Source organism: Peromyscus eremicus, chromosome 5, assembly GCF_949786415.1.
Source record: "Peromyscus eremicus chromosome 5, PerEre_H2_v1, whole genome shotgun sequence".
In the NCBI taxonomy this organism is placed as follows: Eukaryota; Metazoa; Chordata; class Mammalia; order Rodentia; family Cricetidae; genus Peromyscus; species Peromyscus eremicus.
In genome coordinates, this window is record NC_081420.1 from 68,102,876 (window position 1) to 68,119,077 (window position 16,202).

At 36.8% G+C, this 16,202-nt stretch overlaps 1 protein-coding gene across 1 annotated transcript in view; it reads left to right on the forward strand.

Annotated features, from left to right (window-relative positions):
- The window catches only part of Plxdc2 (plexin domain containing 2), a 394,952-nt gene that overhangs the window by 263,330 nt on the left and 115,420 nt on the right, over positions 1–16,202 (forward strand). Inside the window, exon 5 of the mRNA XM_059263622.1 lies at positions 11,244–11,366. Within this exon, the coding sequence (XP_059119605.1) occupies positions 11,244–11,366 (123 nt within the window). The remainder of the gene's footprint in view (positions 1–11,243; positions 11,367–16,202) is intronic.

The window sequence follows — 16,202 nt, forward strand, 5'->3', positions numbered from 1 at the left end:
AGATAGTTCTTCTGATATGTAATGTATTTTCTTTTTAATTACCTGACTTAAATATAAAGTCCAATACATATTCAGTAACTACAGCAAGGTTTACTGATGTATCAAGAAAGATCAGTACTCTGAGTTCTCTGTTTAGAGGCTAATTCTCGGTATTTTCAATTAGATTTCATAAGAGTTTTTAAGATTTAAAAAGAGACAGAAAGCAACCAACTTTTTGAGTTCCCTCCTGCCTACCAGAAGCTGTTGCTTTAGTTCAGTAAATTTCACTTACTTGCCTTTAAACAATGAAAATAAAAAGGAAGAGATAGTTCTATTCACTCTTTGTGGCTGCTGCAGAGAACTAAAGATGAACCCAAAGAAAGAGCAATATGTGGATTCTCCTCTCTAGAGCAGGGCAGACCCTAAATGTAAGCATAGCTGATAACTCAAGGCTGTTCCATCTCAAATGAGTCATGCAGGTCCCAGGTAGCATGGGCAGAATCTCCATGGATACTAACACTCACAAACCAGGAATCCTCAAAGTAGTGCTAAAGAAAGCCTTCCTAGCCAAAGCAGAGTCAGTGGCAGTACAGTTCATGGTAGAGGCTTTGAAAATGTGGATAGGGACAGGAGAAAACCAAGCAGACACCAGGTATTGAGGGTGAACTCCCAGGAGCATTTTGGCTACATTTGTGAGAGTGTAACATGTGATAATAGGGATGTGTAGCCAGCGTCTGGGAGTGTGAATGCCTAAAAGCAGTCCATTTCCTTGACCTTCATATAGGAATGAGTGAGGCTTGCTTTTTTCTCTGACTGATACATTTTTTCCAGATTTACTAAGATATATTTAGCAAATATGTTAGGTATATCTCATATATACAGTATAGTGCTTTCTGAACTGATTGCTTTTATCAACCTAATGAATATATCTATTACTTCTTTACATAGTTCCCATTTTTTGGGGGGAGGGGATATTGAAAATCTACTCTCATTCATTTTCAAGTATCAAATGAAGTATCATTAGTGAATTCCTTTGCTCTGTACATTCTTTCTCTAGCATCCACTCACCTAGCAAAATCTCAGCTACACACTTTGATCAACATCTTCCCAATATTTCTGCTCTTCAAATCCTGACCACCACCGTTCTACTCTTCATATAAGAGTTTGACTTTTTTTTTAAAGTTCACATATGAGTGAGATCTTTCAGCATTTGTAATTGTTTTTCTTAGCCTGACATTTTTTCACTTAGCATAATTTCTTCCAGCTTCATCTCTGTTGTACAAATGATGACAGAGTTGCTTTTTTCAGGTTGACTGATTTTCCATCATGTATACAAGTCATGTTTTCTATCTACTTATGGATATTTTTATTGTTCCTGTATTTGCTACTGTGGACAATACTACAGAGAACACAGTAGTTATCCCTTCAGCACTGTGGTAGTTCCTTTGGATGATATTCCAAAGCAGTTTTCTGGATTGTATTATAGTCCAGTTTTTAGGTAAACATCCATGCTGTTTTCCATAATGTCTTAATACTTTACATATTTATTTACCCAGTGTTAAGGGTATTTTATTGTGTCTTTCTGATTAGCTGAGCCCTTGTTATTAGTTTGACTTACTTTCTTTAGACCATTCTTTTGCTCTCTCCTCTTTGGTTATCATTTGTGTGGGTTATCTTTTCCCCGCCTTTCATTCTCAGTATCTGTTTGACCCTAAAAGTAATGTGAATCTTTTGTAGGCAGCATAAAAGTGGATTTGATTTGTTTTTCATCCAACTGCTGTATATTCCTTTGAATGAAGCACATGATCTACATATTTAAAGTTCTTACCAATAGGGAGGTCTAGTAGCTGTTTTCTTCATTATTTACTAGATGCTCTGTGGCCACATCATCATCCTTTGCTGTTTCTCCTGTGTAATTTGGGATCTCTGTAGCAGTGCTATCTTCCATTTTGATTTATCATTTGTGTGTCTACTGTAGGCTTATGGTTACCAAAAGGCTCAAATAAAACATCTTGAAGTCATAGCAGTCTATTATAAACTAACAAATTCAATTGTAGACAAAATCTGTGCATTTGAACTTCCATTTTTCCAAATTATATGTGATTGGTGTCAGGATTTTCGTCTTTTGATATTGTATATCACTGAAAAATATTTAAGTATTATAGTTTCATTTATTTTTGATTCTTTTTAACTTTCAATTTTTATTTTTTGAAATGAATTAGATCATTTTACCCTTTCCCTTTCCTCTCTCTCTCTCTCTCTCTCTCTCTCTCTCTCTCTCTCTCTCTCTCTCTCTCACACACACACACACACACACACACACACACACACAAAATATTCTAAGTTTAAAAGTGCTCAGTGTACCAGTGTTCCTGAGATTTGTCTGAGTTTAATTACACACTGGCATTTACTGGACTTCTGTCCTTTCACAAACGTTCTTATTATTAGTTAACATCCCATCAATCCTGTGAATGTTCTTTTTCTGGTGAAGTAGTTATAACACTGATGGATTTCCTAGCTGTAGTTTCTCTGGAGAATTCACTTCTGATTCTTCTCTGAAGATCATCTTTCCTGAGTATAGTGTCCTGGATAACCATGTCTTTCTGTAAGCATTTTCTCTCACTGCTTTCAACTATTTGTCTTTGCATTTTGAGAGTTTTCTCATATGTCTTGGTGATTTTTTTTAAATGTTTGGCATTACTTTAGAATTTGTGAAGATCAATGTTCACTCTTCAAATTTGGGTAGCTTTTTTTTGCTATCATTCTTTTTATCAAAATTTTATCTCCTCCCTTTTCTGTTCTTTTCAGATTCTCATATGTGAATATCCATTACTTAATGACCCCTATCAGCCCTTAACCCTTCCTTCCTTCATTCTTTTCTTTTTATTCCCTGATGTTAAATGTTAAGTGACCTGTGTTTTAAAATTTTCTAGCTCTAACTCCTTGGTTGAGTCTTCTCTTGAAACTTACAATGCAATTTTCTGTTTAGAACATTGGCGAGCTTTAATTCTAGAATTTCAGCTTGTCTCTTTAAATGGATTCTATCTCTGTATGAAGCATCATTTTATTCATGTATTGTTTTCCTGATATAAGTGAGCCATGTGTCTGTTCTGTTGTATCTGAATATTAAGGTAAATGTTTTTTTGTTTTTGTTGTTGTTTTCTTTTCTTTTCTTTTTTTTTTTGTCAGACACCTGTTGATCTCCAGTTCTTCTGGATCTACTCTGAGCATTTTGTATGATTATGCTGACATTGTCACACTTACTTGGTTATTTTCTTTTATCTTTGTTGCCTTTACTTATTGCCAGTGCATTTGAAGGTATAGGTAATTTATTCAGTCTTGACAGAATGTAAAATAAAAAAGGAAAGAAATACCCTTAATTCAGGAAAACCACATATTCTGGGTACATGCGCTGACCTGGTACTGAGAACTTGAGCACAATACTAGAGCCTGCTCACTGTGGACACATAATACTGGATTCCATCATCACAGGCATGACTTCTCAGTGTATGAATCAATACCTGGATCTGGGATTTGTCAGTTAGGCCTGGTTCTAGTTTCCACTAAATGGAACCTGGCTACTAGTTTCATTGGGGTTGATCTAAAGCATGCTTACATAGTGAAAAACATCATGGAACCTGGACCCATAGCAGCTAAACTGGTGCTCGGGCAAGAATCCTTTGAACCTCATGGATTAGACTAGAGCCTGGCACTTAGGAATCAGCCTAAGAATCTGGGTGGCAGGACCAGCCTTGATGATGGTTCACAGGGGAAGACTAATGTGGGGCCTGTATCAAAGCTGTGTGCTCATCACATGGTCAACCTCAGAGTAGTTTTATGTTAAAGCTGAATGGTCATCATGCTTTGAGCCTGATGGCTGGGTCTCTGTCCAGATTGAGCACTCATCATAGATTGAGCCTGATGGTTGGGTCTCTGTCCAGGCTGAGCACTCATCATAGATTGAGCCTGATGGTTGGGTCTCTGTCCAGGCTGAGAGCTCACTTTTCTCCCCTTCTCTAGCACATAGGGTTGTGTGGTTCTGAGGAAGGGAAGGATGAATAACATGAATCTATCTTTCCTGTTGTTTTCCTGGCTTCACTTGTTTATTTATTCTTTTTTGTCTGCCTTTTGCCCATGGACTGTAATCTCTCTACTGGATTTCATTGCTCCTATGAAGGCATTTCCCTGCTGTGATGGTTGCACACATTTGTGGCTATGGATGGGTACCAATGCTCCTATTCTGCTTTTTTGTTGCTATCATGTTCCCATCATGTGACTAAGGCTTTTGGCTTTTGTATAATTATTTGTAATATTATCTGTATTATCTGAAGAAAATAAACTTCTTGATTTTCAAAAAATTTAAAAAAAAACAACAGTTCAGCACCTCTACCAGGAGGCACATGCTTTGTATACTGTACTTTGGAACACTTCATTCACAGAGTACTGTGTGAGGGAAGCCATGTGGAGAAGTCCTAGATAACCAGAGTAATTTAGAAGGTGGGAGAGAGCAAGCTGTTGATAGTTGCTGTGAGAAGTTAGTATGCATTAACTCTAAGCAAGCTACATCAATTCATTCAGTAACCAAGATGCAAAAAGAAAACCTAAAACCTGAAGTCTTCAATTTTGTTATTAGTCCAAAATGAAAATGGATGAAGATATTGTGATTGTTGTCTATCTTCATCCCTTCCTCTGTCCACTTCATCTCCTGATCATCCTTCTGATATTGGAATGATCTACTTTATATTTTCAGCATGATCCTGATAATGGCAAGTTCATAAATATAGCTTAGAGTATACCACTAAGTTGTCAGTTGTGACCCTCTCCCACCAAAGAAATGGACTTTTGAAACTTAATAATACCCAATGATGTCTTAAGCCAATTCAAATAAAGGACTCTATGAGTTTTAACAGATATACTTTTTAAATTTATGAGACATATTCTACTGTGACAGCTGTTGGAAATTTAAAGTGCAATATTTGATGACTGACAATATTATAGGTTGTTGAGGAGAAACCCAGGGATATGTTTTAATACATAATATATTATTACTATGCTTTAACTTGAAAGCTGATTGGAACTATAAAAGGAAAATACTTGGTGATTGACATTATTATTGGTTCCTTCTGAGGATCGTGTGGTTAGTAATCCCATCTGAAATTCAGAATATGTTTATGAACTGTCTAGGTTTCATGTAAAAACCTATATTCTTCTTCTCGTGTACTGCAGTGTCTGTCTACTGGATACCTGTTATGTGAAACCCATCATTGTACAGTTATCCTTAGCAGACAGTCACATTTCCAGATAATTAATCGCAACTGTTGAGTTCCAAATTAGCAATTGCTGTCACACAGGGTTTTATTTGAAGGGCTGAGTGAGTTACAAACAAGCCTTTGTCTTAAAGGCAATAGTTTATAGCATGTGGAAATCTATTGAGTTATAAAACGAAGAAGGAAAACTGTAGGTGCAATTTGCCCAGTCTTTATTGTTTTATTTCAAGCAACTGGTCCACCATGAGCACTGCCTGATTGACAAAGCAACTACAAACCCCTACGTAATCAACTTAGGTTCTCACGACAGGAACTAGAACATGCATGAATTTAGTAAGAAAACAGAATGAGAAATTCATTGTCCTAATTCTAATCCGTAAATTTCAGATCTCTTTGATTAACCAGTACAGATCACAGATACACAGGCCTTAATAAAGATGCCAGAGGCATCTGTATCATGCCATTGTTATTTGTACTCTAAACGCAATGTTGAACTACGAATATTTGATGCCTTACAGGCATGTGGATTGACTCCAGTCTTACCTAAGAAGTCAAAGAGAAGAACTGAGAGATGATAAACTAGAATATTTTTTGTAGCCTTTGCACATCAAAGGCTTATAGAATGTTTCATGAATAAAAGTATCCTCATGCTTCCTTTATCACTATGCCACTTCCAATTAAAGGCAACACCATTTGCTGCCCAACAGGAGGTTGATATTTTTACAAGGAACTTGTTCCACCAGAATGGATGGAAAGAGTACATGAACTCAGGACTTTAAGGAACTTTATTATCTCTTGCCTTATGGTTAAATTCAGTGTTTCACCCTATCTCAAAAAGGATTAATACATATAAACACACGTTGTATATTTAGGCCTGAATAACAATGTTAAAGTCATATAAACATCTTAGTATAAGTTTATAACCAACATATATTAGAGAAAATTCTAAGTAAATGGTTGGCTTTCAGCATAGCACACTTTCTCCCTTTCCCTCTCCTCACCACCTCCCATGGTACATGTCTGTCTCTTTGTGCCTGTCTCACCCCATATCTCCCTCCCCCTTCCTCCCCATGTGTGTCTCTTTGACTGTGTCTGTCCTCTGTGTGTGTGTGTGTGTGTGTGTGTGTGTGTGTGTGTGTGTGTGTGTATTGGAGGGGAGTGTTGCTCACACCTATTTCACAGGCAATTGAGCCAAGACTTGTCCGTGCTAGGTCGATTCTTTGCCACTAAACTACATTATGGCTCCTTTTATTTATTTATTTACTTATTTTTGCTTGCAGCGGTCATATTCAGCACTTTTCTTGTAAACTAGTACCACTCCTCTCCCAAAGCACGGGAAGGTTAAGTCATTTAGTCACAGCACAAAGAAATAATTTGAGTTTGCCATGAAACAGATTCTCTAATTGGGTGCAATGCCTCCTATCACCAAATTGAGTCTTATTTCATAAATTGCTATAGAAGAATCCAACTTGTTTGTGAAACTCTTCAGTTAAAAGGCAGAGGATCTGAAGGCTTAATAAAAACAGCCAGGATTGAGGTGACACCACCTCTGCTCTAAGGCACAGATGCTGAAATTTGCGAAGAGAAAAGATCTTTCCTTCTTTAACTGCTTCTTTTGGCATAAACTCCACTGAAGGGGAGTATGTAGTCTGTCAACTCCCATTTAATTGCCTTTTAAACTTAACTATGAGAACTGTCAATGTTGCTACAGAATGGTTGTCTTTAAAATGAGCTGAAAAGAAGTAAATAGAAAAGCCATTGAACTCCCTGACTTCTTCAGGACTTGATGTAAGGCTAGATTTACATTATGTCTAAGCAGTCCTAGAGCCCATGGAATTTGAAATCATAAGACCTGTAATGGCCATGACAGATTTGGTAAATAACCTAGTTTTATTAAATACTATGTTTAGTAAATGAAAATAATACTACCATCATTCCCTTTTCAGTTATTGCAGAGATGAAGTGACTACTTAATGTAATTATCAAAAGCCTGTATAGATATTGGTTGATTGATTTGTACGATGTAAATATGGTTAATAAGTATGGTTATAATATGGCTAATAAATAAAAATAAGAGACTACAGAGATTGAATCAATTGATTGAGTCATCTGGCTGATTGATCTTCCAGAGGAACCAGGTTCAATTCTCAGCACCCACATGGAGGCTCACAATCTTTTCTAACCTTAGTCCCTGTGGATTTGACTCTCTCTTCTGGCCTTTGTAGGCACTGCTCATAAGTGGTGCATGGACAGACACATGCGCAGGCAACACACACGATTTTTCAAAAGTAAAAAAACAAAGATACATAATGATTGGTGTTTGTTCATAAAAAATCTGCTGCAACTGCTTGACTTAATCAGTTGATGATGTTTACATATTTGAAATCAGATGACTCACACAACTAGAGGCATGTACAGGAGGAGAGCCTGTAAGCAAGAATAAAGCATGATTCAAGCTGAGAACTTGACATACTAGTGGTTAAGGCCAAAGGGAAGGATAATGCATAGCTCTTCTTTGCAATTCAAAGAGAAAAACATGTTTGCTTCTCTTATTTGATTCTTATTCTGAGTACTAAGTCACCTGGATTGTAATTGTTACATAAATCTTATGAACACATCAATGATTGCCATTTATGCTCAAGTCTTATAATGAATGAAGGAATCTAATAATAGCCTCACAAATTGCTACCAAGGATTTTGAAGAAAGCAATGAAATATGTTGTTTAAATTAGCATAAAATGTGCAACATTTACAATACAATTGTACATTGTTACTTTGATATCAGGTTTGAGTGATAAAGGCCTAAAGCTATGGTCTACATAGCTATGAGTATTTGCAAAAGACTAGCTGTATTAACCTGCATAGTTAGTCCCTACTCAGTACTAAGTCAGTGTTCCCTGGAAACATCCAGGGAACTTACATTATCTTCATTCCATATTACAGCTGAAATATTATTTTTAAAACTTATAAGCTAAGGAACTAAGGCTTTCGCTAAAAACAAGCATTTTGACTCTTGTTCATTTAGAACAACCTTGAATTACTAACAGAAATGAGTTTCCAGTATAGTAAAGAAAGATTCAAAAGTATTCCCTGGATTAGAAAAAAATCAGTCTGTCAGAGTATTGCATTCCCTCGCTTCTGTTGCAGATTTGATCTTAACAGTCTTAGTAGGAATGATAGTCATGCCCCATTCATTGGGATAGCAGCAACCACATGCTGCCCATAATTGAAATTATATTTCATTTTGTAACTGTTGTTACAAAATGGTGTTAATGGATTTGTTTGTATCGCATTTATTTATTCATTTGTGTGTGTGTGTGCATGCACACGCGCGTGTGCATGTGTATGCCATAGTTCTCAGATCATGTCATTGGTAGAGGACTACTGTATGGAGTCATTTTTTTCTTTATGCCTTTGGTTCTCAGGGATAGAATTCAGGTCACCAGTCTTGAGAATAAGCACCTTTAGCCACCGAGTCATCTTGGCTTTCCTTCTGATTCATTTTAGTGTTGCAATAACTGCAGAAGAGGGAATTGTAACTCTACTTACAGTAAACAAGTTCTTCTGTGTGTTTACTTAATTCTTTGGGAATTATTTGAAACTTCTTTAAAATATGGGAACTTGTAAGTCCAAGAAATATGCTGGCCAGAGAAAGTGTAGCTGTAAAAAGAGAACAAGTTCTTGCCAAACCTCTGTGGAAATATGTAGGGGCACATGCATGCATCCTGCCTGTTTTAAATATGAATAAATAGTTACATGTGTAGAATCTAAAACAGTTGATCTGGAAGATTCTGAGAGCTCAACAGCAGTTACTGGAGACAGATATGAAGAGGGTAAAGAGAAGAGAGCTCATCCAATACCATAGTTAAATAGAAAAAAAATCCTGGAGGCCTACCCCAGCAGAGCGATTGCCAACAACGATGAGATACAAAAATAGTAAGAAGAGACAGTCAGTGTACTACAAACAAAAGGTAAAAGTTGAAGGTAATGAATAATACAGTGCCTTTCCATTGATTACTATGAATTCATATACGAATCAAAACATTACTGTGTACTTCATAAATACATACCAATGCTATCTGTCAGTCAAAAAACAAAAGTGACATAAAAGTGAATGCAGTGTTTGAAAGCATGAGTGTGGCTGCATTCTCTGTGATTCTAGAAATTGCTGCAGCTTTAGCACAGAGTGGATCTGGAAAATGGCTCCTGTGGTGATCTAAGATTCTCTTCCTTTGCTCTGCTCTCAGCAGCTTCATCCATCACCACACAGAAAATACGGAGTCAGGAAGCAACCACCTGGAGCTCATGCTTTCTGAAAGGACTCCTTCATGGTCTAATTAAAACATTTACTTTCAAGGTTTCATGTGGAGAATTTTTTTGTGTCTATTTTAATGATCATATTATAAATGAATCATGGTGAAAGCAAGAAAAAATTAATTATAAGGTCTGAAAAATGGCTGTTCTTTGTGTTTATAATTATAAGGAAGTGCATATGAGGGAATGACTAGAAATCTGGAGAGAAATATGATAAAAGGAAAAGATTTTATCAGCACACTTTCTTCTAATAGAAAGTAATCACTTAGCATTTTAATAATGAAATCTTATTAAATATACTAATAACTACGAATTTAATTTCATAATGACTTACATAGAAATCACAATTTACAACTTGAAACTATGAAAACCACAATATCCCAATGAAATCTTTATTTGGACCATAAGTGAGATAAAATATTTGACACTTTTGAGGCTTAAATATTATAGTTTTTTTCAAAGTATCTTGTGGTCTTTATTCTTGCAAAAAATTATAGATAGGATTCTCAGCTCTCTAGTAATGCCATAATTACCTGGACATTCCAATTGCACCACCACAAATCATTTGCCTTGAATTTTATTTTATAATATTGTGTGTGCAGGTTTATTTTAATGTTTATTCTTGATTGTGTCTTTTTAGATTAATATTAAAATAAAGAAGTATTTCCTGGACTGACTCTTCTCCTAAGCAAATAAAGACCTTGGAGACCAAAAACTAGTGTAATATTAACAATTCATCATGGATATTTCACAAAGTAGATAAACCCAATGTGAATAATGTCAACTGTGAATAATTGTAAACATGGTTGGGATGTAAAACAAGAACTATTGAAAGTTAGTTCAAAGCTCAAGACCCCCACAGTAAATGCTCTCACTAAGTGCGGGCTGAAAGAAGTTGATGCTGAGAACTCACAAAGAAGGGGCACTTGTAGGTTTTCAGTATTTCACCATCGTAACTACAAATATGTAGACTGCATCTTCTGGCTATGACCTGAGAATTATAAAGGCTTTGGCAGCCTGAGAATTTTGAACACTATATCATGGAGTTATTTAGCTCCCTTTCAACTTGTTTTAAGGAAACAAACAAAAAAGAGTAGAAATATTTATTCACTGCCACTTAGAATATGTTTTGTTTTTTTTTTAATGGAGGGATTGCATGTTAGGAAGACTCAAGACTGAGGATGTAGGTCTGTGCTAGAGTGCTTACTTAAGCGTGTGTGTGTGAGGCGCTAGGTTTGGTCCCCATCACTACCAACAGTAGCAACAACAACAAAGCCCACAAATAAATGTAATGATTAGAAACTCACCTGTAAAAGAGCTCTTGGTTTAGGCTAGTGTTAAATTACAGAAGATTAAAATAGGAAAATGGAAGGTTTGGTTTTCTTCAGTACCGTGTTGATCTTCTTTAGCCTAACATTCGCTTTGAGGTAATAGTCACTCTGCTATTAAAAGTATACACATTATGGATTGCTGGTAAGCATTTCTACTGGATGCTGACAAATTATATGAGCATTTTTACTCTATCCAGAAAACAAAAAGTATTGTTAACGGGACATTAAGACACTAAGTATGTTCCTTGCTTAATGTCCTTACAAAATATGACTGCAGTTTAATCATAGCTGTTTTGGTTATAATTTTATCTGGCAATCTTTCTTAACAAATTTCCTGTTTTTCTCGTTATAGGTTTTATATACACTGGAGAAGTTGTACACCGAATGTTAACAGCCACACAGTATATAGCACCTTTAATGGCAAATTTTGACCCCAGTGTATCCAGAAATTCAACTGTTAGATACTTTGATAATGGTATGTATTGACTACCTGATTAGTGTTTATATATATATATATATATATATATATATATATATATATATATATATATATATATATATATGTAAAACCAAGCATCAGATTCTTATCAACAATTTGGCATATTCCAAATACACCTGGATTCTAAGTACACCTCATTTGCCTGATGTTGCCTTGCAGTGATATATGTTAAATTGTTAAAAGATGTAGAGTAAGTATGTGGTCAAACAGGTATTCACTCACTCAATAGCTCACTAACTCACTCATTTGTTCATTCAGAAAATGTTTATTCACGTCTGTTACACAATAGAATACATGAGCGGCTATAGACAGAAGTTCCCACAAAACAAACATATGTATTTGATGCCACTTGTAATAAAGCCTTTTATTAAAAATATCTAGATTAGTATAAATCTAATACTGATGAACTTTAAGTAAAGGCAAGTGGAATACTCTTGAAATTCAGTTCCTACAGTTCAATTTCTGCAATTTGTGCATCAATATGCTGAACACACCATAAACTATGTCACAGGCATTTAAATGTTACTTAAGAAGATAAAAATGTTCTTGACGTTAAAATACGAAACAGGTCATGTTAAGGTGTACCAGATATATTGACAGCAATCTAAACCCTGTGTTTCTTTGGAGAGTATATAAAATGTCTCAGTCACTATTCTATTTTTGTGAAGAGACACCATGTCCAATAGCAACTCTTATGAGAGAAAGCATTTAATGGGGGCCTTGCTTACAGTTTCAGAGGTTTAGTCCATTATCATCATGGCAGGGAGCATGGCGGTTGGCATGGCAGGCATGACAGGCACATGGCAGGCATGATGCTAGAGAAGTAATTGAGAGCTATATCCTGTTCTGTGGGCAGTGAGAAAGACACTGGGGTTGGCATGGGCTTTTGAAATCTCAAAGTCCATCCCCAGGGACACAGTTCCTTCAACAATGTCACACCTCCTAATCCTTCTAAACCTTTCACATAGTGCCACTTCATGGTGACTAAGCTTTCAAATATTTGATAGCTTTAGGGGGTCATTCTTATTCAAACCACTACATTCCACTCTCTGGCTCCCATAGATTTTTTAACCATATCATATTGCAAAAATGCATTCAGTCTGACTCCAGAATTTCCCATAATCTTTTCATAGTCTCAAGACTGCTTAAAAGTTCAAAGTCCAAAGTCTCTGAGACTCAAGGTAATCCCCTGTAAACTCAAGATCAAAAAGTAGATCACACAATTCCAAAGTCCAATGGCACAGAGTTTATGTTACCATTCTAAAAGGGAGAAGGGGAGCATAGGGAGCAGGCACCACACTCAAGTCCCAAAGCCAGCAGAGCAAACTCCAAATTCTGCATCCCCATATCCGATGCCAACCAGATCTTCAGATCTCCAACTCTTTTCAGCTCTGTTGCCTTCAATACCTCTCTCTCTCTCTCTCTCTCTCTCTCTCTCTCTCTCTCTCTCTCTCTCTCTCTCTCTCTCTGTGTGTGTGTGTGTGTGTGTGTGTGTGTGTGTGTGTGTGTGTGTATCCCTCTTCCTTTCTCTCTCTCCTTGGTTCCAAGCCCAGTCTGAAGCTTTCCTTGGCAAGCATCCCATGACTCTGGTATCTCCAACACTTTGAAATCTCCAACACAGTTCAAGCTTCACCTTCACAGCATTTCCAGGCCTCCATGTAGGGACAACTTTGACACATGGCTTGGTGTGGGGGGCATTGCATAGTCACATTCTTATATGCTTGATTAAAAAGCCAGAGCCACACATCCAAAGATGCTAAGTTCTTGATGGGGCTGGAACCTGACCACCTTGTTCAATTACATTTGCATCAGCCTTCTGTTGCATCGACAGGGACAACTGTCAACAACAAACTGTCCTTTAATCTTTTTAAACAAACTGTTGTTCAAAGGACAGGATTCAGCTCTCCTGCCCCTATGATCTCAGAGCCACCTCTCCCCAGATCATGCCACCACATGACAGATTAGTAATGGGAATAGCTCTCCCATGCTCACAATTTCAGGACTGGCTCACCCACACTTCCTCCAATGTGTTGTCTCTATTATGCTGACCATGCAAGGTGCAGGGCCTGCTCTCCTGAGTGTTGCACCTGGTGGTGGGCAGGGGCAGTTCTCTAGCCCTTAAGACCTCAGGGCCAGCTCTCCCATCTTCCTCAGGCATTGATAGGTGGGGTGGAGGGACATCTCTCCTTCCCATGCCACCACATGACAGGGGATTAATGGAGACAGCTCTCCCATGCTCACAATGTCAGGGCTGGCTCACCCAAACACAGGATGGTAAGAATCAGGTTTTTGTGATAACAACATAAAAAACAACATAAAGTATATTAAGTATTCTCTTACTGTTCCTTTCTTACAATTGTTATAAATTAATATAAACTGTTCCAAGTGGCCTCTACGTTCTCAACAAAGATGATAACTATGTACTAAGAAATCTGTCTTCAGAACCTAGCATAGGAACATAGAAGACAGTGTGTCACAATTAATATTCAATGACTGAGTAAATGAAAACATAAGTATTTAAAATGGATTTTTTTACTTCGAAGCATCTTGCAATCATTAACACTCAAGGATAAAGTATTTTTTCTCAGTGATGTAACTTCTATATGATGGCCAAGGGGATCTATAATTCCCATGATATAGTGAAAGCTGTTACTGCTATGTTATTTATTAATAAATGAAGCATCTTGAAATACTGTACAGCTTTTTATGCCATAACAACTTGCTGGAGCAGCCTCTGATTGATTGGGTAGGACCTTGGCATCTACTGCAGGATGGGAAAAGCCTCCCCATGGGAACAGCTACAGGTCACACAGTTTCTTCTAAAGTAAAACTATTAGAATTAAAGCACCAATTTTAAAAGCAAGTTGATGCTTCTAAATGCTATAGCTAGCCAGATGCCTGCCACATGAGTCATGAATATTAATGTGCAAAAAGAGGAGTTCTAAAAAAATAGTATCTTCTATTAGAAAAATAATTTGACAGTTCGTAAATAGCAAATCAGATAGTATAGCTCTTAACAGTGGTCAGAAATCTGATCAAGCATAGAATCAGAAGAGGGAAGCTGATAGTGCCCTTTGGTCAGTGGCCTTAGTTTATTCTAGTTATGCTTATATTTTGAATATCAAACGCTTCCATCCATTAATGATCAGGTAATTCAAGTACGATTCAGGAAGCTGAGCTCCAATACCATCTGGGCTGCTACAGCAACTCCTGTAGATGGCTGTGCATGCTTAAATATCTTCAGAGAATCGGGTCAGGTAGGTCATGACAGGAGGTAGACCTCTCAGCTCTCTGAACTATAGACTACGTTTTTTAACCGATGATTTTCTTTTCCTCCAGCACACCATTGTTCAGTGTAGTGAGCAGAAGGCCAATCATTATAAAAGACACCCATACTCACCTGTCTACCATTTAGTGTACAACCTCAGCACTGTTCAATAAAATCTAAAACTTAAAACTTTGGTTCTCCAGTAAAAAAAGGAAATAATAATAATAATAATAGAAATATTTGGCAAATTTTGAAGCTCAAAGAAAGCATTTATACTAAAAAGTGTTTCCGTTCATATTATAGAGAAACACAAAAATAAGTGAATGTGGGACCACTATGCCGCTCCAAAAGTCAAGCCTTTAGCACCCAGTGCTATTTTTTTACCCATCGCTAATAGTTTGTTAGAAATATCTTCACCTGAATTTGCACTCAAGGATCAATTTATGTTAACCTCTAATATTCATAAAGAATGGGAAACCACTGTATTTTCTTGTATCAAATGCAGAAATCCCTTGAAAAAAATAAGCATCCTTCCCACACTATAGGAGAGGAAACAGCTGTATGCAGGTGAATTGTCTATGAGTTAGAGAGCCCTGGAAACAGTTAGTAGTCTGTCTTTACCTGTAACACAGACTATGACAGGAGGTGTACATTAAAATCCTTTGTAAGGTAGACATGAGGACATGATCGGAAGACTCTTGTACATGTAAAATTATTATTTTTTAAACTAGCAGTGTGTTTTAATATTTTTCAGTTTTATAACATGATACCATAGCCACAGTGATGTTTATAGGAAAGACACTCATGGTCTCTACCCATGACAAGGCTGAGCATTTCTTATGACTAAAAGTCCCAGGCTTAAATTCAACAATGTTTTGGTGTTATTGCTATTATATCTCAATAGAAATATATTTCTATACTTTAACATCCTTTAAAAGTTTATAATCAGTTCAAAATATTTAAAGTAACAAGACTATTTAAAAATTCCAGCTAGCTCTGGAATCATTACTAATGTCCAGAGCAGTTGCTGAGTATTAATTCTACCAAACAGTAATAATTTTAAAAAAGCAGATTACAGGTAAATTTTGTTAATATATACATTTTACTCATTTAGTTCTGTTTCATTTTTATACAGCTTCTTTTGGCTCCAGGATTTCTTATATAAATATATATGAAAGGGGATCCCTTTGGCCTTCAGAGCAAAGGCCAGTCCTTCAGTGGGCCTCCACCTTTTAGATTAATAGGGCAGAGGCAGGGTAATGGGAGGTAGCAAGGTGTGGTGGTTTGAAGGAAAATGGCCCCCAAAGGGAGGGGCACTATTAGGAGATGTGGCCTTGTTGGAGGAAGTTTGGCCTTGTTAGAGGAAGTGTGTTACTGTGGAGTGCTTTGAGGTTTCATATATGCTCAAGATGTGCCCAATGAGACAGTTCACTTGTTGTTGACTGCAAGTCAAGATGCAGGACACTCAGCTACTTTTCCAATTCCGTGCCTGCCTGCATGCCACCGTGTCACACCATGATGATATGGACTAAACCTCTGAAAAT